The sequence below is a fragment of the Callithrix jacchus genome, chromosome 5 (genome assembly GCF_049354715.1).
Source record: "Callithrix jacchus isolate 240 chromosome 5, calJac240_pri, whole genome shotgun sequence".
Taxonomy (NCBI): Eukaryota; Metazoa; Chordata; class Mammalia; order Primates; family Cebidae; genus Callithrix; species Callithrix jacchus.
In genome coordinates, this window is record NC_133506.1 from 32643505 (window position 1) to 32668626 (window position 25122).

At 42.1% G+C, this 25122-nt stretch overlaps 1 protein-coding gene across 3 annotated transcripts in view; it reads left to right on the forward strand.

Annotated features, from left to right (window-relative positions):
- Positions 1-25122, forward strand: part of RPN2 (ribophorin II) — a 62753-nt gene that overhangs the window by 18046 nt on the left and 19585 nt on the right. For all 3 annotated transcript variants that reach the window (XM_008995892.4, XM_002747537.5, XM_054255325.2), the window contains exons 3-9: positions 482-577; positions 1301-1476; positions 6667-6742; positions 7823-7957; positions 11170-11346; positions 12702-12820; positions 16665-16770. In XM_008995892.4, coding sequence (XP_008994140.1) covers positions 482-577; positions 1301-1476; positions 6667-6742; positions 7823-7957; positions 11170-11346; positions 12702-12820; positions 16665-16770 — 885 coding nt within the window. The remainder of the gene's footprint in view (positions 1-481; positions 578-1300; positions 1477-6666; positions 6743-7822; positions 7958-11169; positions 11347-12701; positions 12821-16664; positions 16771-25122) is intronic.

A 25122-nucleotide genomic window follows, 5' to 3' on the forward strand; every position in this document is an offset into this window, starting at 1 on the left:
CCTGACTTGGCCTTGGTGACATCTAAGTGGAGATGCCAGTACAGCTGGAATCAGAGGAGACTTTGCCACTTAGTAGCTTTGTCATCTTCATCAGATTACTTGCCAATTTCAAGCCCCAGTTTCTTTTTCAGGTAAATGGGGGTAATATCTATCAAAGGGTCGTTACGTCATTAAAAGGAAGAGCTTCATAAATACCCAGCACAGGCCATGGCCAGACCAGTGATTTGTGAAGTGGTTTCCTTCTTTCCTTTCTAAGGTTCAGAAGGACTCGAGTGCCTTTAGGCTCATTGCTCTTTGTATGAAGTGAGCAATTTTGGGTAATATAGTGTCCTATAGAAAGTAACTACTTAAAAAACTAAATCCATGTAGCTCATTTTATAAGCCATCTATAATGGCTTAGAATGTAATCTAAAAACGCCTTTGCTTTTCCTGGTTCATGATATGTGTCACCACTTAACACTGACATTTCCTCCCTGTGTAGAAAGCGTGTACCTACATCAAATCTAACCTTGATCCCAGCAATGTGGATTCCCTCTTCTACGCTGCCCAGGCCAGCCAGGCCCTCTCAGGATGTGAGGTGAGTCCAGGTTCCTCCGCTGACAATTACTTTAACTGTAAAGTGCATTTTTTAAATTTTTTGAGACCGAGTCTTGCTCTGTCTCCAGGCTGGAGTGCAGTGGCACAATCTCGGCTCGCTGCAACCTCCGCCTCCTGGGTTCAAGTGATTCTTCCGCCTCAGCCTCCCGAGTAGCTGGGACCACAGGCACATGCCACCACACCCAGCTAATTTTTGTAAAGTGCATTTTTAAAGGGGGAAGGATCATGTCAAAAATCTGTTTTTTAACAATGAGAGTTCATTGTTGTGGATGGGAATTCCATTCCTGTGATTTTTGAAAGTATAGTTTATGTTTCTCTTAAGTTTTTACTTTTCAAGGGTTTTAAATAACCTTTTTGTGCAGTTTTTGCTTTTCTTCTGGGAGGTGTTGACTTTTTCCTTTCCATCTTCCTTTAACATTTAAAAATGTTCAAAGTGTACCCCTATACCAGGTTTCTGGAAGGTCATTTTATTGAACATAGGAGAAACATATAAGTAGAAAGGTAACTTGTCTGCATGTTTTCAAATGCGAGTGTTGTACTGAGGTTTTGCGAACATTGAATCCTGGTGTCTGGGGATTAGAGGGGGATGAGCATGTGTGAGGCTGGTGTGACTTTGGCAGCTGCTCTGCATGCTGTCTTTGCCATGCCTGCCACAATTGCCAAGACCTGTTCTAAAACCCTGTGTCTGCCAATTCTTTCTTAGATTTCTATTTCAAATGAGACCAAAGACCTGCTTCTGGCAGCTGTCAGTGAGGACTCATCTGTTACCCAGATCTACCATGCAGTTGCCGCTCTCAGTGGCTTTGGCCTTCCCTTGGCATCCCAAGAAGCGCTCAGTGCCCTTACTGCTCGCCTTAGCAAGGAGGAGACTGTGCTGGCGTGAGTTGTCATCTTGAGCACTTTGCAGGCTTCATTTGTCTCGGGCTGTATCCTAAGAGGGCCCATTCATTATTTCAGCAAATACTTCCAGTAATTACTTCTGTGTGCCAGGTACTGTGCGAGGCACCGCAAACACGATTGTAGGAAGGCAGGTAAGGTCCCTGTCCTCGTGGAGCTCACATGGACGCAGTCTTCTGCAAGCCTCGCAAAGAGGAGGCGAGTGCTGAGCCAGAGCGTGAGCACACCAACAGCTAGAGATCCAGCTGCCCTCTGAGGTTGGAAGGCTAGAGCAAGGGCAGATAACTGAGAAGGAGCCACATGCATGTCTTGTTGAGGCTTGGCCAGGACAGGATGACATGTTGGCAGTGGAGGCTCTGCCTCCAAAGTGGGAGCTCACAGGATCCCTGGAAGTTGTGAGAGGCAGCATCTGGTGGGAGAGGTGGAGGCTCAGAGGGTGGAGTATACCAGGAATCAGACTCCAGTACTCTGCAAAAGGCTTAGGCGAAGGAGAAGCACCTTTCCTGTTTCTTATAAATGGAAATATTGTAACTGACTTTAGGGTGTTTTTGCTAAGCTCTTAAGTGATAATATATGTAGTTTTAAATTTTTATTTATTTAGAGACAGGATCTCACTCTGTCACCCAGGCTGAAGTACAATGGTATGATCACAACTCAACTGCAGCCTTGAACTCTGTGCTCAGGTGATCCTCCTGCCTCAGCCTCCCAAGTAGCTGGAACTACAGATGCAAACTACCATGCCCAGCTAATTTTTTGTTTTGTTTTGAGACAGTCTTACTCTGTCACTGACGCTAGAGTGCAGTGGCGTAATCTTGGCTCATTGCAACCTCTGCTTCCTGGGTTCAAGCACTTCTCCTGCCTCAGTGTCAGTGGCTGGGATTATAGGCACACACCACCATGCCCAGCTAGTTTTTGTATTTTTAATAGAGACGGGGTTTCACCATGTTGGCCAGCCTGGTCTTGAACTCCTGACCTCAAGTGATCCACCTGCCTCAGCTTCCCAAAGTGATGGGATTACAGGCGTGAGCCACTGTGCCTGGCTGCCTGGCTAATTTTTTTTACTTTTAGTAGAGATGGCGTCTCTATGTTGCCTAGGCTAGTTTAATTTTTTTTTAAACACTTGAACTCCTCATTTAAAGCAGTAATTTTTTTTTAATTTTTTTTACTGTTTTCTTTGTGTAGACCATTTAATTGCAAACCCTGAAAGAGGATGTGGAGTACATTTCTGGAATCCTGTTCATTGTTTAGCCGGAGATTGGTGATACCAATTCCCCCTTTCAAAACAGTGAGGTTGTTTCCCAGTTTTTTTTGTTTGTGTTTTGTTTTTTTGCTAACAACAAGATTTTCTCTAAGCTTAAAGTTTTGTTAAGGGCAGGTCACCGGCAGTTGACATTCCATCTCTGTCATCCTCACACCCTCCTCATATTCACATGGTCGGTCGTCAGTGACCCCGGGGCTAACATTTTGTACACACCTTGCCCAGTGCTTGGCCCTTTTGGGGCTTTGATTCCAGGAGATATTTTGATCTCTGCTCATAATCCCTCTTGGGGAATGCTTCTCCAGTCACCATCATCTCATACCATGATGTCACTGTTAGTGCCTGTGCCTTACTTTGGTGCTGCCTTCTACAAAAAACTTCCCATTTCCCTCCAAGCAAAAAGGGAACTCTCTTTCCTCAAAATCTCAGAACCCCAGGAAGAAGTACAAGGGAAGTACGTCCACTTTGGAGTCAGACAGACTTAGGTTTGAACACCAGCTGTTTCCTTCCTTGCTGTGTGACTTTGGCCAAATTTCTAACTTCTCTGAGCCTCCCCTGTAAAATGAAACCCATAATTCTTACATCAGAGCAACTGACAGGATTCAGTGAGATAATAGATGTGAAGACCCTAGCGCAATGCCTGGTTCTCAGTGGGCATGTAGGAAATGGAGTTCCTTTTCTGGACCATCTGTTTATTAGGTCTCTTTCGTAGAGAGTTTGTTACCTCCTTCATTGTTGTTATTTCTATTAGATCATAAGCTTTTTTTTTTTTCGAGACGGAGTTTCGCTCTTGTTACCCAGGCTAGAATGCAATGGCGCCATCTCGGCTCACCGCAACCTCCGCCTCCTGGGTTCAGGCAATTCTCCTGCCTCAGCCTCCTGAGTAGCTGGGATTACAGGCACACGCCACCATGCCCAGCTAATTTTCTGTATTTTTAGTAGAGACGGGGTTTCACCATGTTGACCAGGATGGTCTCGATCTCTTGACCTCATGATCCACCTGCCTCGGCCTCCCAAAGTGCTGGGATTACAGGTGTGAGCCTCCGCGCCCGGCCTTCATTTTTTTTTGGACGCAGGGTCTCACTCTGTCATCTACTCTGCTGTGCAATGTGATCATGTTTAAGGCTCACTATAGCCTCAAACTCCTGGGCTTGAGCAGTCCTCCCACCTCAGCCTCCTGAGTAGCTGAGACTGTAGTCACTATACGCCACCACACTCAGCCAAAAGCTTTATTTGTAGTGCTTACCCCTGGCGAATGGTCTATACCCAATGGAGTTAATAAAGGATGAAACTATACTTTTATGTTTCTGCTGTCTTGTGGAAAGCTTGTAGTTAGCATATGCTTTGGAGCAGAAAGAACTATGTTCAAATCCACTCTTCTACTCAAATTCTGTGACCCAGAGTGGATTGTTTAGCTCCCCTAAACCTCAGTGTTTTCATATGCAGACGTGGAGAATGTCTCATAGGATCATTGTGAAATCCAACGGGTAAGATGCCTTATATAATATTACTACTAATGTGCCCTATTAAAGGCAATCTGATATAAATTAGAACTCTTCTGAGTGGGCCTTCCATATTTAAATGGACTTATTCTAGGAAGTATATATTTGTAAACTTGTCTTTAATGGAAAAAAGAAAATATTTGTAGGTTTGAATGAACCATCTGAGAAGATGTCATTTGTAGTCTCTCATAAATCAATTTCTCTGAATCATCTGCTGTATATTAGCAAGATAAGATCTGCTTTCTTACTGTTTGAATATATACTGTACTCCAGAGAAAAAGAAATTGCTGGCTGGGGAATAGGTAATTAAAGCCAGTGACAAAACTTTCTAAAACTCAGTGGATTAATTTCATTCTAAAATTTCTGAGGTTGTTAGCAGCACGGCACTCACTCATTCCAAAGAGAAAAAAATGTTATCTTAATTGAGAAGTTCTTTCTGGGCTATCTTAACCACCTTTTCTGAGCTCAGTGTTTATCATGGGCAGATGTATGATTTTTGTCTCCTTTGGAAATTCAGGTTTCATTTTCTCAAGTGTATTATAACAACAGTCATCCCATAGGTGTTGTTGAGTACTCTGGGGCTTGTCTCTCTGTAAATTGTGACTCTGCTGTTTTCCAACTTGTCATCTTAATGGAATTAGTTGCCCATGGAGAGAATCTAAATTGTTATGATCTTGACATAAGCAGACAGATTCTTAATCTGCATTCCCTGACACATTGACTTGATAAGTGGTGGTTTTACACAAGGGCCCAGTCATCTCTTAAGAATTAGGAAACCATTCACCGTGGAAGCAGCACTCCGTTTAACCACCAGGGACCTCTGCTTTCCCCATTTTACTCAGAAAAGCACCATCTATATTTTCTAAATTATCTGCATTAAGAGAGTAAAATCTAATAAATTTTACATGTATACACCTATCATATTCCATCTTAAAAAGCATATCTTCCAGAATTACAGATAAAAATATATGAATAAGCCAAAAAAAAGAATGAAGTACGGATACATGCTACAACATGGCTGAGCCTGGAAAACATTATGCTGAGCAGAAGAAGCCAGACCTAAAAGGATTCAGATGTGTGATTCCATTTCTATGAAGTATCAGAATAGGCAAATCCATAGAGATAGAACATAGATTGCTGGTTGCTGGGGGGTAACGGGGAACACAGTGGGGAGAAACTGCTCAATGGGTTTTATCTATCTATCTATCTACTTTTTTTTTTTTTTTGGAGACAGAGTCTTACTCTGTCACCAGCCAGGAGTGCAGTGACACTATCTTCGCTCACTGCATCCTCTACCTCCCAGATTCAAGTGATTCTCCTGCCTCAGCCTCCTGAGTACCTTGGTTTACAGGCGCATACCACCACACCTGGCTAATTTTTCTATTTTTGGTAGAGACAGGGTTTCACCATATTGGCTAGGCTGGTCTCGAACTCCTGAACTTGTGATCCACCTGCCTTGGCTTCCCAAACTGTTGGGAAAGCCACCGCACCCAGCCTTATTTATCTATTTTTTGAGACAGGGTCTCACTCAGGCTAGGTGACAGAGCCTGTACCACTGTACTCAGGTACAATCACAGCTCATTGAAGTCTCGACCTTCCAGCTCAAGTGATCCTCCTGCCTTAGCCTCTCTAGCACCTGGGACTATAGGCATGTGCCACCATGCCCAGCTAATTTTTAAATTTTTTGTAAAGATGAGGTCTCACTATATTGCCCCAGGCTTAAGTGATCCTCCTGCCTTGGCCTCCCAAAGAATTGGGATTACAAGTGTCAGCCACCATGCTCAACAAATGGTTTTATTTTAGACTGATGGAAATATTTGGGAACTAGACAGGTGGTGGTTGCATGGCTTTGTGAATGTAGTAAGCACCCCTGAATTGTCCACTTTAAAATGGTTAATTTTATGTGAATTTTGCTTCAATCTTTTTTTTTCTGATACCTGGAGTACAATGGCTCACTGCAACATCTACATCCTGGGCTCAAGCAATCCTACCTCTACCTCCTGAGTAGCTGGGACTATAAGCACATGCTACCATACCTGGCTAATTTTTAGTAGAAATGAGGTTTCATCATGTTGCCCAGGCTGGTCTTGAACTCCTGGACTCAGGGGATTTGCCTGCCTCAGACTCCCAAAGGGCTGAGATTACAGGCGTGAGCCACTGCGCCCAGCCCAGTGCCCATGGTTTTCATTGCCAGTTCTGTTGCCTGGGTTGCCTTCTCAGCTGTGATGGTCTCTTCCAGGTTTTATCATACCTGTCCTAACTGGATTATAAGTAAACTCCTTAAAGGCAAAGACCAACTTGTACTTCTAAAGAACAAGAGTGGGATATTATTGAAGGTGTCCAAATATGGGAAGGGGTGAGTTGATGAAAGGAGACTTGCCGTTCATCGGGTTTCTACTCTTTACCTTCCAGAACGGTCCAGGCTCTGCAGACAGCATCCCACCTGTCCCAGCAGGCTGACCTGAGGAGCATCGTGGAGGAGATTGAGGTATGAATCTTTCGCCAAATGGACCTCCCAGCTCATTCCTTTGACACCTTGCAGAAGAGTCTTGCTTATGGCCAGTTACAATGCTTCTGATATCCATGGCACACTTGTGTTCCTTGTATTAGGGTACTATGTCCTGAGGAATATTTGTGCCTTTTACATAAGAGGTGCTCAGGAAGTGGTGACTGTGGTTTTTATTATTGCTCTATCCTTGCCTTGGCCCAGAATATTTTTTTTTTTTAACTGATTATAAAACCTTTTTGTAAAATCACACAAATATTTCAAGAATAAATGCATTCCGGAGATACAAACCAGGCAGAGAAAGAAAAATCAGTGAGATTGGCATTATGCTTGTAAAAGGTCAAATGGACACAAGCCCTCGAGGGTCTACTGTGAAGTGCTTGGGGGCAAGTGGCCTCAAAGAAACTCGGGAGTGACAATTTTGCACTGAGCTTGGGAAGGGAGCCTTGGGAAAACACCACACTTGTGAAATCAGAAAAAAACAGCAAGTGACAGTGCTCACAGCCCCTCCAGCGCCTCTCTCATGGCCTGCCTGGCCAGGGTAACAAGCAGTCCTGATGGTGTTCTCACTGCATGCTTCAGAGGCACGTTAGCTGTGTAGTCATGTTGCCTAGAAGAGCAGTTTGTCTCTCTTTGTTTTTTGAAGCATTGAGTAAGAAATTCCAGGAAACGCGATGCTTTGTAGGTGGTATTCAAATGGATGGCCATGGACTCCATCTGTGTCATGTTGCTCCCTGGGTGCACGGCAGCCTGGCCCACTGGCCTTCCACCCAGAGCAGCTGGTGCCTTCCTTGCCATGACTCCTGGGCTTGGGCTTGTGTACAAGGGGCCAGGGAAGGAGCCCTCCCAGAACTGCAGAAGATACTGTTCTCCTCAAATGTCTGTTTTATAGACTTTGCTCTGCCTGAGCACCATTTTTGAGAAAGTATTAAGTGACTGAGATGGTCTTCAGATTTAGAGTGAGAGATGTCATGAAGCTGTCTGCAGTGGGGTCGATGTGGTTTGTGCATCTCATTTCTGCTGTTACTTGACATCCAGCGTGTTTCTGTTTTGTTATGGCAGGACCTCATTGCTCGCCTGGATGAACTGGGGGGCGTGTACCTCCAGTTTGAAGAAGGACTGGAAACAACAGCATTATTTGTAGCTGCCACCTACAAGCTCATGGATCATGTGGGGACCGAGCCATCCATTAAGGAGGTACCCGTCTAACAGTTTTCACGCGTGAAACCCAAAGGGGTCATCAGTTTTATCTGCTAAGGATAGCTTTTATCAGAGAGGGATGTGCAGACAGTACCTTGGAATGCTGTCACTCAGTGTCTTGGGTTAGGCATTAAGAATGAGAAATAGAGCCTTGGCGTGGTGGCTCACGCTTGTAATCCCAGCACTTTGGAAGGCTGAGGCAGGTGGATCACGAGGTCGGGTTCGAGACCAGCCTGACCAACATGATGAAACCCCATCTCTACTTAAAAGTATAAAAATTAGCCAGGCATGGTGGCGCACACCTGTAATCTCAGCTACTTGGGAGGCTGAGGCAGGAGAATTGCTTGAACCCAGGAGGTAGAGGTTGCAGTGAGCCGAGAGTGCGCCATTGCACTCCAGCCTGGGCTACAGAGCAAGACTCTGTCTCAAAAAAAAAAAAAAAAGAATGAGAAATGGAAAGATGTAATGCCTGTCTTCAAGAAATGGGATGCTAGTGAGACAGACATGTAAACAAACCACACTTGCCTTAAATGGGTATGTACATGTCATGAGGTAGTGTCAGGAAAGCCACACGTATTACTCCTGTTTCATCTCCCTTTCTTCCCAATACCCCTTTCTGCTTGTCTCTTGAATGCTTTCCACTCTGGCGGCCCATTCAAATCCTTCTCAGTGCTCAAAATTGCTTCTCCTCACTTCCCACTTATCCTTAGCAACGGTGAAATCTTAGCTAATCTTTGCAGTTGGACATAGTTCAGGGAGAGGCATGTGTGTCTCTCACACATCTGCCAAGAGTTAATTCTTTTTTTCAAGAGGCAGTTGTTAACCTGAAAGAACCTTTAGTTGGAATGTGTGTGGGAAGTCTTTTTGAGTAGGACCGTCTTTGTACCCTGTGTCTGTGAGAAGTTACCAGCTCTTAATCTAAAGTACTGAAAATACAAGCTGCTATTCTTTAAATTTTAGGAGGAGAGATTTGGGTTTTAAGTGAGGACTTTTATTTCTTTATGCATTAACAGTTTTGTACCAAGTTTCTTTAAGTAGTTATCTGTCTTGGATAATTGGAATTAATTTCATATTTTCTCCAGAGGATATGGTCAAATAAGTTATTTGTGTGTTTGCATTCTTTTTGTGTCCCTTCCTTTGTCCTAAGTGTAGGAGGTCTAGAAATATACTCCCTTTGGGGAGCATCACACACTGGGGTTTGTAGGGGGGAAATATGGGAGAGACAGCAGGGGGTGGGGAGTTGGGGAGAGATAGCATGGGAAGAAATGCCAGATACAGGTGATGGGGATGGAGGCAGCACATCACCCTGCCATGTGTGTACCTATGCAACAATCATGCATGTTCTTCACATGTACCCCAAAACCTAAAATGCAATCTTAAAAAATTGAAAAAGAAAGAAAAAAAGAAACATACTCCCTTTTAATTTCTGTTATGGGTGAGAGTGCAGGAGTATGAGTCTTATGGTACGGATTACAGATTGTCCTGTATACAGCAAAGTAGATGAATTGCTGATTTGTACATATACAACTTAAACATTTTCTTTCTTTATTTTCAAGCTGCTGCTAACCAGGTACTTGGCTGGAGTAATTTTGCTGTCACTGCTTTTGACACAATTGTGGTGAACAGTCACCCATTTTAACATGTCAACAGCCTAGTAAAGGAAAATTGTAATTGGTCCAATTAAAGAAAATTCTTTCATGTTGACTGTGAATAACACTGTCAGGAACAAGAGAGCTCTTTTGTTGGACGTTAGATTTTAAAAAACAAAACTGATTGAAGGGCAAAAGGATTCCTCCTAAGCAAACAACCTCTAGAATTTTAATAATGCCTTTTAGATGCCACTTTTAAAAAAAATTGCTTTCAGTTTTCTCCTCTAAGCACCCCATTAGTTTTTCATGGAGAGTTATTTTAGTTTCCTTTTAATGTACATTTTAGCTATAAAGTTTGGTCTTATAAATAAAAACTTAGCCTCAGTGTACTACTTGCAGGCAGGTTGGGAGGAAAGGTTGCTTAGTTGGAAGGATAATGGGAGTCAGGAGAGAGCAGATTTTCTTGTAGAAGGACTTTGGAGACAAACAGTCCTACATTTGAATATTAGTCTCGCTAATGTTGTTGTAACTTGTAGAAGTTACTTAGCCTCAGTTTTGTTTTTTGGGAAACATTGGTAATACCAGTCTTTTATAAGTTTTTGTCAAAATTTGAGTTAATGCATGTAAAGCACCTATCATGATGCCTGGCATATATAGACATTTAGCAAGTGATTATTATTATATGTATTTTGTATTTTATAATATCTCAGTAGTTATCTGGAAGTACCCTGCATTTGTGTAGTAAGTGTTATTGTGATTTTTTTTTTTGAGACACTCACTCTGTTGCCAGGCTGGAGTGCAGTGGCACGATCTCAGCTCACTGCAACCTCTGCCTCCCGGGTTCAAGTGATTCTCATGCCTCAGCCTCCCAAGTAGGGGGGACTAGAGGTGTGTGCTGCCACGCTTGGCTAATTTTTTGTATTTTTAGTAGAGATGGGGTTTCACTGTGTTAGCCAGAATGCTCTCGATCTACTGACCTCATGATCTGTCCTCCTCGGCCTCCCAAAGTGCTGGGATTACAGGCGTGAGCCACCGTACCCGGACTGTTATGATTTTTTTTTTTTTTTTTTTTTTTTTTTGAGACAGTCTTGCTCTGTCACCAGGCTAGAGTGTAGTGGTGTAATCTTGGCTCACTGCAATCTCTACCTCCCGGGTTCAAGCAGTTCTTGTGCCTCAGCCTCCTAAGAGCTGGGATTACAGGCACATGCTACCATGCCTGGCTGATTTTTGTATTTTTAGTAGAGATGGAGTTTTTCACTATGTTGGCTAGGCTGGTCTTGAACTCCTGACCTTGAGTGATCCACCCACCTTGGCCTCCCAAAGTGCTGGGATTACAGGAGTGAGCCACCACGCCCAGCCTGTATAGTAAGCATTTACTAAATAACTGTCAAATCATGAATTTCAGTTTATAATGGAAGATGGATAAAAACAACCAAGACCAAGTTCTAAGTGGAAATGGAGAATATTTGCGTTTTCTCCATCTATGAATTTGGATCAGTGGCCAAAAGACCTCCCATGTGAACACCTGAAACAGATAGGGAGTGACTTTCATCTATAGTAGTGTCCCTCCTGCCTTCTGAGTGGTGGAAGATAAACAGCTGCATTTCGATTTTCTTTCAGGATCAGGTCATCCAGCTGATGAACGCGATTTTCAGCAAGAAGAACTTCGAGTCCCTCTCTGAAGCCTTCAGTGTGGCCTCTGCAGCTGCTGTGCTCTCCCATAATCACTACCACGTGCCAGTTGTGGTTGTGCCCGAGGGCTCTGCTTCCGACACTCACGAACAGGCTATCCTGCGGGTATGACTTACATGCCCAAAGTGTGCCCCTCTGTTTGTCGTTCCTAGTGGAGGGCTTTCAGGAATCTGGACTATGGTCCATTTTGTTGCTCTTGTTTGGGAACCAGCAATAAGCTAAGATCTTCATGAGAAATTAGCATTTTATTTATGTCTAAGTGTTGGGTTTCCACTAAGGACAGTCCTGTCTGTCCCATTAGTTCGACTTTGGTGTCCCCTGCAGATACCGTCCTGAGCGAGTACTCTGTTTTTCAAAATTGCCTATTTTCTGCCTATATATACAACTTGTATGCCCTCAACAAAGAGTCAGGTAAAAAGTAACGTGATTAACATTGTTTGCTGTGAGTTAAGAGGGACTAAGAGAACAAAGTGGAAAAGGAATTGACTCTGAAGCTAAATAAATGGTTTGAGTCCTGGTTCAACCACTTAACTGGCCATGTGGGCTTCGTCACTTCCTTTACCTCTTGTGGCTTGTTTCTTCATCTGTGAAATAAGAATTATTCTGTCTGTCTCATACAATTGATAGGGAATATCTGTAAAGGGCTCAACCTAATATATGCATATAGTTGACTTTCAACAGGTGATAGTTATTAATGCTATCCATATTTCTTCAATTTTCCTGTTGTTGATACCATCCTAAAGTATTTTTCTTGCTGATTTATTTGTTTATTTTCTGTAGAGACAGGGTCTCACTTTGTTGCCCAGGGAGGTCCCAAACTCCTGGCCTTAAACGATCCTCCCATCTCAGTATCCCAAAGTACTGTAATTACAGGCATGAGCCACTGCACCAAGCCTGGCTGAGAATTTTTTCTTTTTCTTTTTCAGAGGCTGGGTCTCTGTATATTGCCCAGGCTGGAGAATAGTGGCGCAGTCATAGCTCATGCTGACTCTTGGGCTCAAGCTATCCTCCTACCTCAACCTCCTGAATGTCTGGGACTATAAGCACATGCCACTTACTATGCCCAGCTAATTTTTTAATTTAAAAAAATGTTATCTTTTTGATAGAAATGGGGTCTTGCCATGTTGACCACACTGGTCTTGAATTCCTGGCCTCAAGTGATCCTCCTGTCTCAGCCTCCCAAAGCACTGCAATTATAGGCATGAGCCACCATGCCCAGTCTGATAAATTCTTTTAAAGGTTCTGTAGTAGAGTAGATAGAATAGGGAGTCAGAAAGAAGGAAATATACTGGCCAGGTGCAGTGACTCATGTCTGTAATAATCCACTTTAGGGTTAAGCAGCAGACCAAAGGTCAGCGAAGATTTCCCCACTGCACCCTATAGATGAAGCATCCCGGAAACAAAATTCTCTACTCCTGCAGCCTTTGTTGTAACAAATAATGTTTTTTTAAAATTTTCAGTTGCAAGTCACCAATGTTCTGTCTCAGCCTCTGACTCAGGCCTCTGTTAAACTGGAACATGCTAAATCTGTTGCTTCTAGAGCCACTGTCCTCCAGAAGACATCCTTCACCCCTGTAGGGTAAGTCCTGATCATGTTTTGGCAGAGTGCTGACCTCTTTATTTGGGAAGTTTGCCTGCAGCCAGTGTAACAGATTAATGTGGATGTACCATGATCATAAAACCAAATTTACCTACGTTCCAGTTAGGTAAATTTGATCTACTGGTATCAAAAGCTTATAGTGGAATATAAGAAAATAATTTTTTTTTTTTTGAGATGGAGTTTTCGCTCTTGTTACCCAGGCTGGAGTGCAATGGCGCAATCTCGGCTCACCGCAACCTCCACCTCCTGGGTTCAGGCAATTCTCCTGCCTCAGCCTCCAGAGTAGCTGGGATTACAGGCACGCACCTCTATGCCCAGCTAATTTTTTGTATTTTTAGTAGAGACGGGGTTTCATCATGTTGACCTGGATGGTCTCGATCTCTTGACCTCATGATCCACCCGCCTTGGCCTCCCAAAGTACTGGGATTACAGGCTTGAGCCACCGCGCCCGGCCAAGAAAATGATTTTTAAAATGAAGAACATTTTGGTTTTACTGTTTTATTCTTTATTTCTAATTGGCTCTTTCTTGTCACTGTGACGTAAGTCACAGCCTTTTTTTTTTTTTTTTTTTTTGCTGAGACAGAGTCTTGCTCTTGTTGCCCAGGCTGGAGGGCAATGGCATGATCTCAGCTCACTGCAGCCTCCACCTCCTGGGTTCAAGTGATTCTCCTGCCTCAAGCTATTTATCTGAGTAGCTTGGATTATAGGCACCCACCATCATGCCTGGCGAATTTTTGTATTTTTAGTAGAGATGGAGTTTCACCATGTTGGCCAGGCTGGTCCCAAACTCCTGACCTCGTGATCCACCTGCCTTGGCCTCCCAAAGTGCTGGGATTATAGGCATGAGCCACTGTGCCCGGCCTATAAGTAGCTATTTTAAAATGTAATATTTATTGATTTTTTTTCTGATAAATAATAATGTTTATTATAGGAAAATACAGAAAAGCACAAAAAAGGAAATATAACTCACCCATAATTCTATATTTCTTATATTTAGAGAAACTTTTGCTAACATTTTTTTTTTTTTAGAGACAGAGTTTCACTCTTGTTGCCCAGGCTGGAGTGCAGTGGTGCAATCTTAGCTCACTCTTAACCTCTGCCTTCTGGATTCAAGCAATTCTCCTGCCTCAGCCTCCTGAATAGCTGGGATTACAGGCAGTCGCCAGCACACCCAGCTAATTTTTTTGTATTTTTAGTAGTGACAGGGTTTCACCATGTTGGCCAGGCTGGTTTCGAACTCCTGACTTCAGGTGATCCTCCTGCCTCAGCCTCCCAAAGTGCTGGGATCGACCCACCATGCCCTGCCTTCCTAACATTTTATAATATTTTTTTGACAGTCTTTTTTCTGTGTATGTAAATAAATTTTAAAAATTCAACCCAATGCCAGGCATGGGGTTCACACCTGTAACCCCAGCACTTTGGGAGACTGAGGTAGGTGGATTGCTCGAGTCCAGGATTTTGAGAACAACCTGGACAACAGCAAGACCCATCTCTAATTTTTATGTATATATGTATGTATGATGGAGTCTCGCTCTGTCACCTAGACTGGAGTGCAGAGGTGTGACCTTGGCTCACTGCAACCTCTGCCTCCTGTATTCAAGCGATTCTCCTGCCTCAGCCTCCAAAGTAGCTGGGACTACAGGCATATGCTACCACGCCTGGCTAAGTTTTATATTTTTGGTAGAGGCGGGGTTTCACTGTGTTGACCAGGCTAGTCATGAACTCCTGACCTCAAGTGATCCACCCGCCTCAGCCTCCCAAAATTCTGGGATTACAGGTGTGAGCCACCATGTCCAGCCTCCATCTCTGATTTTTTTAAAAATTAAAAAAAAAAATTAGGATATGCTTTATATGTAGCAATGTGCCACAGACATTTTTCTACAGGATTAAATATTCTTTTACAATAATTTTTTTGTTTGTTTTGTTTTTTTGAGATGGAGTTTTGCTCTTGTTGCACAGACTGGAGTGCAATGGCATGATCTTGGCTCACGGCAACCTCCACCTCCTGGGTTCAAGTGATTCTCCTGTCTCTGCCTCCTGAGAAGCTGGGATTACAGGCTTTGACCTCAGGTGATCCTTGCATCTTAGCCTCCCAACATGCTGGGATTACAGGCATGAGCCACCACACCTGGACTTTACAATGATTTTTAATGGCTGCGTATTATTGCTGTGTAATTTTTTAAAAATTAAGGGCCAAATAATCCTGGGTATGGTCGCTCGCCTATAGTTCCAGCTACTTGGGATGCTGAGGTAGGAGGATCACTTGAGGTTGGGAAGTCTAGGCTATAGTGAGCCATGATCATACCATATCACTCCAAACCTTGGTGACAGAGGGAGACTCAATCACCAAAAAAGAAAAAAATTAAATAATTAATTATTAATTAAGGGTCAAGCTGGGCACAGTGGCAGGTACTTGTAGTTCCAGCTCCTTGGAGGCTGAGGCAGGAAGATCATTTGAATCAAGGACTTTAAGACCAGTCTGGGCAATATAGTAAGACCTGTCTCTCAAAGAAAAAAATTAAGGGTCAATTTTTATATGAATCAGTGTTTTTACCAGCTAATTGTATAGAACTTTTTTTTTTTTTTTAAGACAGAGTCTTGCTCTGTTGCCCAGGCTGGAGTACAGATGGCACCATCTTGGCTCACTGCAACTTCCGCCTCCCGGGTTCAAGCAATTTTCCTGCCTTAGCCTCCCAAGTAGCTGGAATTACAGGCTCCCGCCACCGCACCCAGCTAATTTTTTTGTATTTTTAGTAGGGACAGGGTTTCACCATGTTGGCCAGACTGGTTTCAAACTCCAGACCTCAAGTCACCTGCCTGCCTCTACCTCCCAGAGTGTTGGGATTACAGGCATGAGCCACTGGGCCTGTATGGAACTTTTAGAAGTGTTAAATTATTAAGTTACTGAGATCAGGAGTTTTCAATTTTAGAGAGAAAATGCACTTCTTAGTCATAAGATACCTAGGCAATATGAAATTAAAAAGCAAAATCACTTTTAGAAGTATCAGTGGAGTGGTAAAAGATACTGAGATTTTGCTATATCGTTAGAGTTAGGAACTCTACTTTTTTTTCCCCTTTAAAATAAAAATAAATATTTTTTGATAAAAGTAAAATATGTCCTTTTTGAGAAATTCAGAAAACACAGAAAGGTAAAAATCATACCAAAAAATTAGCCACAATTATACTATCCTACACCAACCTCTTTGTACATTTTGGGGTATTCTCTTCTACATTTTTGTCGTCATCGTGGAACATATCGGGATCATACTGTAAACTTCCCAATTTTACATTACGTTGTGGAAAGCTACCAGAAGGAGTCTGAATTTTAGGAGTGGTGGGAGTAACAAAGGAAAAGAAAACGTTGGAAACCTAGGGGTATTCGTTTTAGATCGTTTTCTCCGCATTGTAATATATGATTAAGCTTGAGGGTTGGGCATGGTAGCTTTATGTCCCAGCCTGCACTTTGTGAGGCTGAGGGAGGTGGATTACTTGCTCTCAGAACGCTGTCTCCTCAGCTGGGCGTGGTGGCGCATGCCTCCTGTCCCAACTGCTGGGGAGGCTGAGTTGGGATGATGAGTTGAACCTAGGTCTTTGAGGCTGTGGTGAGCTGTGATCATACTGTACTCCAGCCTGGGCAACAGAGTGAGAACCTGTGTCAAAATAAAATAAAAAGCACGAGGTTGTCCAAGGGGGGTAGGAAGTCAAAAAGGTAAGGAGTGGGTTAGCCTTGGACAGTCCCTAGGAGACATTTTGTACTTCCTGTTTGTTATATCCATGACTTTCCTACCTGAGTTCTTGCTAAGCCTGTTGTCATTCTTTACAGGGATGTTTTTGAACTAAACTTCATGAACGTCAAATTTTCCAGTGGTTATTATGACTTCCTTGTCAAAGTTGAAGGTGATAGCCGTTACATTGCAAATACTGTAGAGGTAGGTGTTTTCCTTCCCATTGCCTTATTAATGTATCCAAGGAAATAGCCAAATTGATACACAGTATTAATCGTCTGGTACATTGACTTCTTTACAACCAAGGCTGCATTCAAGCTTTGCTGTTTGACAGAGGTAGCCAAGGCAGTAAATCAAGAACTTGGTCATAGTGAATTTTCTTTTATTTGTAAGTTTTTCATTTTCCATTAAAATTTAGCGTTGCTAACTTACATGAAATTTAGGTGGTAGAAAAAAAATCACCCATAATTCCACTGAGGTTTAACATCTTAAAAAAGTATTCTGTGTAGTAGGCTTTGGTGGGTTTAGAAAAGTGCTTGATGCCAAATAGGTGACGAAAAGCTTCAAGTGACACATATATAACACTATAATGAAGCTATTTGAGTAAAGGATAAAAGAAAATCGGTCATCTTTCATAATGGACTGTTTCAGATGTTTAGCTAATGCTAGCTGGGCGAAGATCCATGTATCTTTAAAAATAGAAAGCGTTATTTACCTGATGCTTTGGGGAAGTGAGGTAGTTCACAGTATTTTTCCCAGCTAATTGAAATTTACCCCGTCCAGCACCATGGCTCCCATTTTAACCTTTTTAGAGAATTTTATTTAAGATGAGCTACATATTTTCCTACTTTCTTATTACCAATTTAAGATAGTTTCTTTGTCTTTCATGACCTTGACACATGAAGAGGACTGGCTCTCAATTTGTAGAATGTCTCTCAGTTTGGGTTTTTCTGATGTTTCTTCATGATCAGATTCAGGTCATACATTTTCTGCAGTTCTATCCCAAAAGTAATGCTCTGTCCTACTCAGAGCAAGAAGTATGATGTTGGTATGTCTCATTACAGGTCACTTGAGTAAGGTGATTGTGTGCTAGGTTTTCCGATGTAAAGTTATTGTTTTTCTGCTTGTATTTACGTGTCTAGTTGGGCAATGCTTTGAGACTCCAAGTATCATAATGGTCTTGTCTGCAACAGTTATTACTCTGGTGTTTGCCAGAGGGTGATTTTCTCTTTCATTTCTTGTACATTTTTAAAATTGGAATTCTACTGTAAGAAAACAACTGTCTTTTATCCTGTTTATTCAATTATTTATAACTGCAATAAATCTTTATCATAACGTGTTTATAACATAATATCTATAATTCATATATTTACAGTAATTGCATCATAGATATTTAATTTACTGTATGTATTGTGATCCATGACTGTCATTTATCTTGTTGCTCATGTTATCCTAGGTTTGGCCTTTGGAGAGCTCCTCAGGTTGGCTCCTGTGACACTTGCTTTCTTTTAATGACAGAAGTAGACAACTTGAAAGTTTGACCTTTCAGAAGTGGGGCATTACTTCCTATAGGGAGATTAAACACTTGTATTTTAAGTTTGACAGAAAGGAAGATGTTTTCTGGAACTAGAATCTCTCTACCTCATGTGTGACCTTTTGAACATGAGACATCTGATCCTAGTCCATTCAGTAAAACAAAATTTGGATAGAAGCTCTTGTAGCGTGTACCTTGATCCTTTCAAATCCACATTCTTTTAATGTTAGTTTCCTTCATTAAGAGGACTTATTTGCAACTGAAAATATTAAAAGGAAAGCTCTTTCTTTTTTTTTTCTTGAAACCTTCTTCCCTCTACTGCCAGTCCATCTTAAATGCCAGGCTTATACCTCACAGTTGTTCTTAACCCCTTCCTTTCTTTTCACTTCTGCCTTCTAGTCAGTTACCAAGTCCTATTGATTCCACCTCTGATTGTCTTTTCCATGAGTTTTTTGTTGCTATAATCACCAAATTGCTCTTTTCTCTATGTTTTTGCCAATATTTGGTATTTTCAGGTTTGGGAGTCTGATGCATGTGAATAGGTATCTTGTTGTTTTAATGTCTTTCCTTGGTCGCTGGTAAGGTTGAATATCTTTTTTTGTATTTAGTAGCCAGTTAGGTTTCCTTTCTTCTGAATTGTTTTATATCTTTGCCTGGTTTTCTTTTGGTTTCTTAGTCTTACTGATTTTAGGATCAATATATTGATATATTGATATATATTTAGTTGTGAGCATTAGATATCTTTCCCTAGAATTGCTTTATGGCATCTTTTGATGCACAAAATTTAATTTTAAGGAAGCCTAATTTAAAAGTCTTCCTAGGTCCAGGCGCAATGACTCACGCCTGTAATCCCAACACTTTGGGAGGCCAAGGCAGGCAGATCACTTGAGGCCAGGAGTTCAAGAACAGCCTGGCCAATATGGCAAAACCCAGTCTCTACTAAAAATACAAAAATTAGCTGGGCATGGTGGCCTGCGCCTATAATCCTAGCTACTTGGGAGGCTAAGGCAGGAGAATTGCTTGAACCTGGGAGGCTGAGGTTGCAGTGAGTTGAGATCGCGCCACTGCACTCCATCCTGGGCAACAGAGTGAGATTCTGTCTCAAAAAATAAAATAAATAAAATATAAGTATTTTGCTAGATTATGTTTTTTGTATCTTCTTTACAACAATCCTGTGCTACCCCAAAGTCAAAAAGATACTGTCCGGTGTTTTCTCTTTTTTCTTTTTCTTGTTTTTTTTATCCCCTGAGACAGAGTTTTGCTCTTGTTGCCCAGGCTGGATTGCAATGGTGTGATCTTGGCTCACCAAAACCTCCACCTCCCAAGTTCAAGTGATTCTCCTGCCTCAGCCTCCAGAGTAGCTGGGATTACAGGCATGCACCACTGCACCAGGCTGACTTTGTATTTTAGTATGGACGAGTTTCTCTGTGTTGGTCAGGCTGGTCTTGAACTCCTGATCTTAGGTGATCTGCCTGCCTTTGCCTCTCAAAGTGCTGGGATTACACATATGAGTCACTGCGCCCGGCCTCTTGTTATTTTTTATTATTATTATTATTATTTTTGAGACAGAGTCTCCCTCTGTCACTCAGGCTGGCATATAGTGGCACAATCTTGGCTCACTGCAGCCTCTGCCTCTCTGGTTCAAGCGATTCTCATGCCTCAGCCTCCCAAGCAGCTGGGATTACAGGTGCATGCCACCACTCCCAGCTAATTTTCGCATTTTTAGTAGAGACAGGCTTTTGCCATGTTAGCTAGGCTGGTCTCCAACTCTTGGCCTCAAATGTCCCATACACCTCGGCCTCCCAAAATGTTGGGATGACAAGCATGAGCCACTGTACCTGGCCCTCCAGTGTTTTCTGAACACTTTTTAAAGTTGTTTTCCCCCTTATATTTAGGGCTTCAGTCTATTTGAAGCCCATTTTTGTTGCTGTAGTATTTTACACCCTAAGATTATACTTACTAGATTATATTACCATTGTTTGTTTATATGCATTGCTTTCTTTTTCTTTTTTTTTTTTTTTTTTTGAGACAGGGTCTCTATTCTATCACCCAGGCTGGAGCTCAGTGGCACAATCACAGCTCACTACAGCCTTGACCTCCTGGGCTCAGGTGATCCTCCTACCTCCACCTTCCAGGTAGCTGGGACTACAGGCATGCACCACCATGCCCAGCTAATTTTTTGGGTTTTTTTTCTAGAGATCGGTTTTGCCATGTTGCCCAGGCTGCTCTTGAACTCCTGGGCTCAAGTGATCTGTCCACCTTTGCCTCCCAAAGTGCTGGGATTACAGGCGTGAACCACCACCTGCATTGATTTTTCACTGGGCTGAGAATGCCTATGGGTGGAGACTAAATCTTATTTTTTCAGTGCTTGGTTTCCATCTAACACCACTTAGAGGAAGAAAAGGATAGAGTTGTCTAAAGATGTTTTCCCACATTGCAGGGCTTTCAGCACTCTGGTAATTCATCTTCCAGGGGTGAGACTTCGCTTTTTTTTTTTTGAGACGGAGCCTTGCTCTCTTGCCCAGACTGGAGTACAGTGGCATGATCTTGGCTTACTGCAACGTCTGCCTCCTGGGTTCAAGTGATTCTCCTGCCTCAGCCTCCTGAGTAGCTGGATTACAGGCGTGTGCCCCACCATGCCAGGCTAATTTTTTTTATTTTTATTTTTAGTAGAGACGGGATTTCACCATGTTGGCCAGGCTGGTCTTGAACTCCTAATCTCCCTGAGTTGCCCAAGCTGGTCTCTAACTGCTGGGCTCAAGTGATCCTACCATCTTGGCCTCCCAAAGTGCTGGGATTACAGGCGTGAGGCACTGTGCCCAGCTGAGACTTAGCTTTTATTTATTGATTTAATAACAGCTTTATTGAGGTATAATTCTCATACCATAAAATTTACCAATTAAAAGTTTAGGCTGGGCATGAGCCACCATGCTTGTAATCCCAGCACTTTGGGAGGCCGAGACGGTAGGATCACTTGAGCCCAGCAGTTAGAGACCAGCTTGGGCAACACAGGGAGATCCCGTCTTTACCAAAAATTTAACAATAAATTAGCTGGGTCTGGTGGTGTGTACCTGTAGTACCAGCTACTTGAAAGGCTGAGGCAAGAGGATTTCTTGAGCCTGGGAGTTTGAGGCTGCAGTGAACTGTGATCACACCACTGCACTCTAGCCCGGGCTGTTGCCGGCTGAGACCTTGCCTCAAAAAAACAAAACAAAACTATGCAATCCAGTGTCTTAAGCATATTCACAGACTTGTGCAACCCTTACTGCAAGGCCATTCCAGAATATTTCATCACCCTGGAAAGCAATGCTATATGTTTTATCAGTCACTCCCCATTCTCTCCTACTTTCTACTTTTTGTCTCGGTGGTTTGCCTATTTGGGACATTTTGTATAAATGGAGTCATTCTGTATGTTACCTTTTGTGTCTGACTTTTTTGTTTTTTCTCTTAACATAATATTTTTAAGGTTCATCCATGTTGTAGCATGTATTAGTACTTTATTCCTTTTTATGGCAAAATAATATTCCATTGTGTGGATATATCACATTTTGTTTACCCACTCATCAGGTGATGACATTTGAGGTATTTTTCCTTTTTGGTGCTTGTGAGTAGTGCTGCTGTGAACATTTGTATATAATTTTTTGTTTGAATACTTGTTTTCAGTTATTCAAGATATATGCTTAGGAATAGAATTCCTGGGTTATATGGTGACTCTGTTTCACTTTTTGAGAAATTAATAAGTTTTCAAAGCACCTACACCATTTTACATTTCTACCAGCAAGGTATGAGGGTTCCAATTTTACTGCATCTTCACCAACACTTGTTATTATCTGACTTTTTGTTTCTAGCCATCATAATGGGAGTAAAGTGGTATCTCATGATTTTGATTTGCATTTCTCTGATGAGTAATAATGTTGAATATCTCTTCATGTACTTATTGGTTTCTTATATATCTTCTTTGAAAAGATGTCTATTGAAATTCATCATCCATTGAAAAAAATGTTTTTGGTCTTTTTTTCTTCCTTCCACACTCTGTACACCTCTTATTTCCTTTTATATATCTTTTTTGTATTACTGAGTTGTAAGAGTTTCTCTGGCTAGAGTTTCCTTATTAGATACATGATTTGCAAATATTTTCTCACAGTCTGAGGTTGTAATTTAACTTTCATGATGTCTTTTACAAAAGATTTTAGTTTTGATGAAGTCCTTTTAAAATTTTTTGTTACTGTTGTTTGTGTCTTAGGTGTCATGTCTAAGAAACCATTGCCTAATCCAAAGTTATGAAGATTTACTACTTTTCTTAAAAGAATTTTATACTTTTGGCTCTTACCCTGAGGTTTCTGATTCATTTTGTGTTGAATTTTGTGTATGGTGTGACATAGGGGTCCAGTCTTCTTTTGCAGTTGTCCTAGAACCATTTGTTGAAAAGATTATTCTTTCTCTGATGAATTGCCTTGACACATCCTTGCAGAAATCACTTGACCATAAATGTAAGGGTTGATTTCTGGACTCATAATTCTATTTCATTAACCTGTATTTGTGTCCTTACGCCGATACCATGCTGTCTTGATTACTGTAACAGCTTGGCTTTTTGTAACATCAAATCTGGTGTTTGTCCAAGTGTTTCTGTGATTGTTGGAAAAATTATCTAAGTACAAAATAGCAGAAATGGCTAATGGCTGTTGTTCATGCAATGATAATAAGCCCCCATTGAGGCCATTTGCTGTCCTTTTTCTTCCTGGTGATGGAGTAAGCATTATAAAATCCTCTCTCTCCCTCCTTATTACATTAGAATTCTGTGTGTGTGTGTGTGTGTGAGAGAGAGAGAGAGAGAGAGAGAGAGAGAGAGAGAGAGAGAAAGGGGGAGGCAAGGAGAGAGAGGGAGAGAGAGTCAGCTCTGACCTTTGCCATAGATGCAACTTTTCTTTGTAATTTCAGTAATAGTCACACTTAGAGCCTCAGAGCAGTTCATTGGGTCCTTTTTGTCCTCCCAAGAGATGCTCGACATTGGTCAGAGTGCATTAAGAGTGATTTGGTGTGGAAGTACTGTAATAGCCCTCATTGACATTGGACTGGCTGTCAGGGGAAGCATGAGTTTTGGAAGCTTTCATTAGCATTAATTGCCCCTAATGCACCATCATTTTTGACAGTAATAAGCTAAACAGGGGTGTTATTATTCCCAGCAGAAAGACTGCATTTTCTGGCGTTAAAACATTTTTTGAGATGTATATGGCATGTGGTGCAGGCAAAGAAAGGAATAGCATGATCCAGTGTAAACCCGGCTTAGCTGCACTTAAAGTGGAGAAATAAGTCCCTTTCCTATTATAAAAACGAATCCTACAGTGTTGGTTAGAAGGAAGAAGCAAGTAATCAACAGGGACCCTACACGGAACTCTTTAAAAGAAGGCTTTGGAAAAAGTTCTGATTTTTATTTCTAAATTTGCTTTAAAAGAGTAGCATAAAAATGCTTTTCTTTTGAGTGTTACCAGAGACCCATTTAGAGTGAGATTTTAGGAGCTGAAGGATTTGTTTTAAACTGTTCCCTATTTAAGAACAGCCCTACAGTGTTTCTGTGCAACAAAGAAAGCTGTAACTTAGGAAGCCTTTTAAAATTAGGGCTGAGAGCAAACCAAAAATGATGCAAGTTCCCTGCGGCTTGCCCTTTGCTCACTCCATGTGTCTGCATTGTCTGGAGATGCTCAGGATGACTTTAGGACAAACACGAAGCTGGATCCCGATTAGCAGGCCTTGGCGGCCAAGTTAGTGCTGAGAGTTTAGAGTCAGTATTCTAAGTGAAAACCTAAAAGCTGATGGGTTCCTTATCACTATCATTAGGAGACACTGAAGACCTTACACAATTCTTTTTTTTTAAAGGCGGAGTCTTGCCCTGTCACCCAGGCTAGAGTGCAGAGGCATGATCTCAGCTTACTGCAACCCGGCACCTCCCAGTTAGAGCCATTTTCCTGCCTCAGCCTCCTGAGTAGCTGGGGCTACAGGCATGGGCCACCACACCTGGCTGATTTTTTTGTGTTTTTAGCAGAGACATGGTTTCACCATATTGGTAGGTCTTGAACTCCTGACCTCAAATGATCCGCCTGCTTCGGCCTCCCAAAGTTTCTGGCATTACAGGCACAAGCCACCATGCCTGGCCTAGTTTTTTCTTTTTAATGGCTCCATAGTAATCAATAATATGCACATAGTATTCTTTGTTCAGCTAGTCTCCTGTTTATGGACATTTCAGTAGGAAGATCACATTTACAAATTAAATGAATGAGTTCTTAAGAGAATGAGTTACAGAAATAACCAGGGAATTATCTAGTTAATGTTGATGAAGATTGCAGAGTAGTTAACTACGAAGACCAATTATTTTTATAGCATGGAATATTGCTAATCCTCCTACCTCTCCCAAAATTAGAGGACTGCTAAGCCCATCAGGCCTCCTCCTTATTCTTCTTGCTATGTATGTAATGTTTCCCTAGTTGGAGGCACCCGTGGGCAGACTTGGGTCACAGTTCCTTCTCCTGTGCTTTCGTAGCACTTTGTACATCCCTGCATTAAAGCAACAACCTGGTTTATTATAATTACGGTTTATGTACGGGACAGGAAGGATTTCTTGCCATCTCTGTATATTGCCTGCACCTAGGTGCTCCACATACTACAGGGAAAGTGTTCTCAGCGGGTGTCTGATCAAAGCCCTTTGGCTACTTCTTTGCCTTGAACTTTCCATTCTGGTTTGTCCTCCAATGGAAATGATGTGTCTGTCAGGTTGTGCTTTATGCAGGAAAGCTTGCTCTGGTTCTGAGCCCTGTGTGACTTGTAATGCAGTTAACTCAGCAGAGAACTCATAGAGCCAAAGTAGAGATTCCTAGCTCCTCCTTGGGGGTGTCTATTCAACCTGATGGACCATCTTCCCTCCTCCTCCACTGCCATAATTCACCCAGTTGCCTAGACTCAGTGACAGGCAATGCTGCTAAATGTAATCCTGCTAATAGGTGGCTATGTGTTCAAAAGTAGATGGTAAT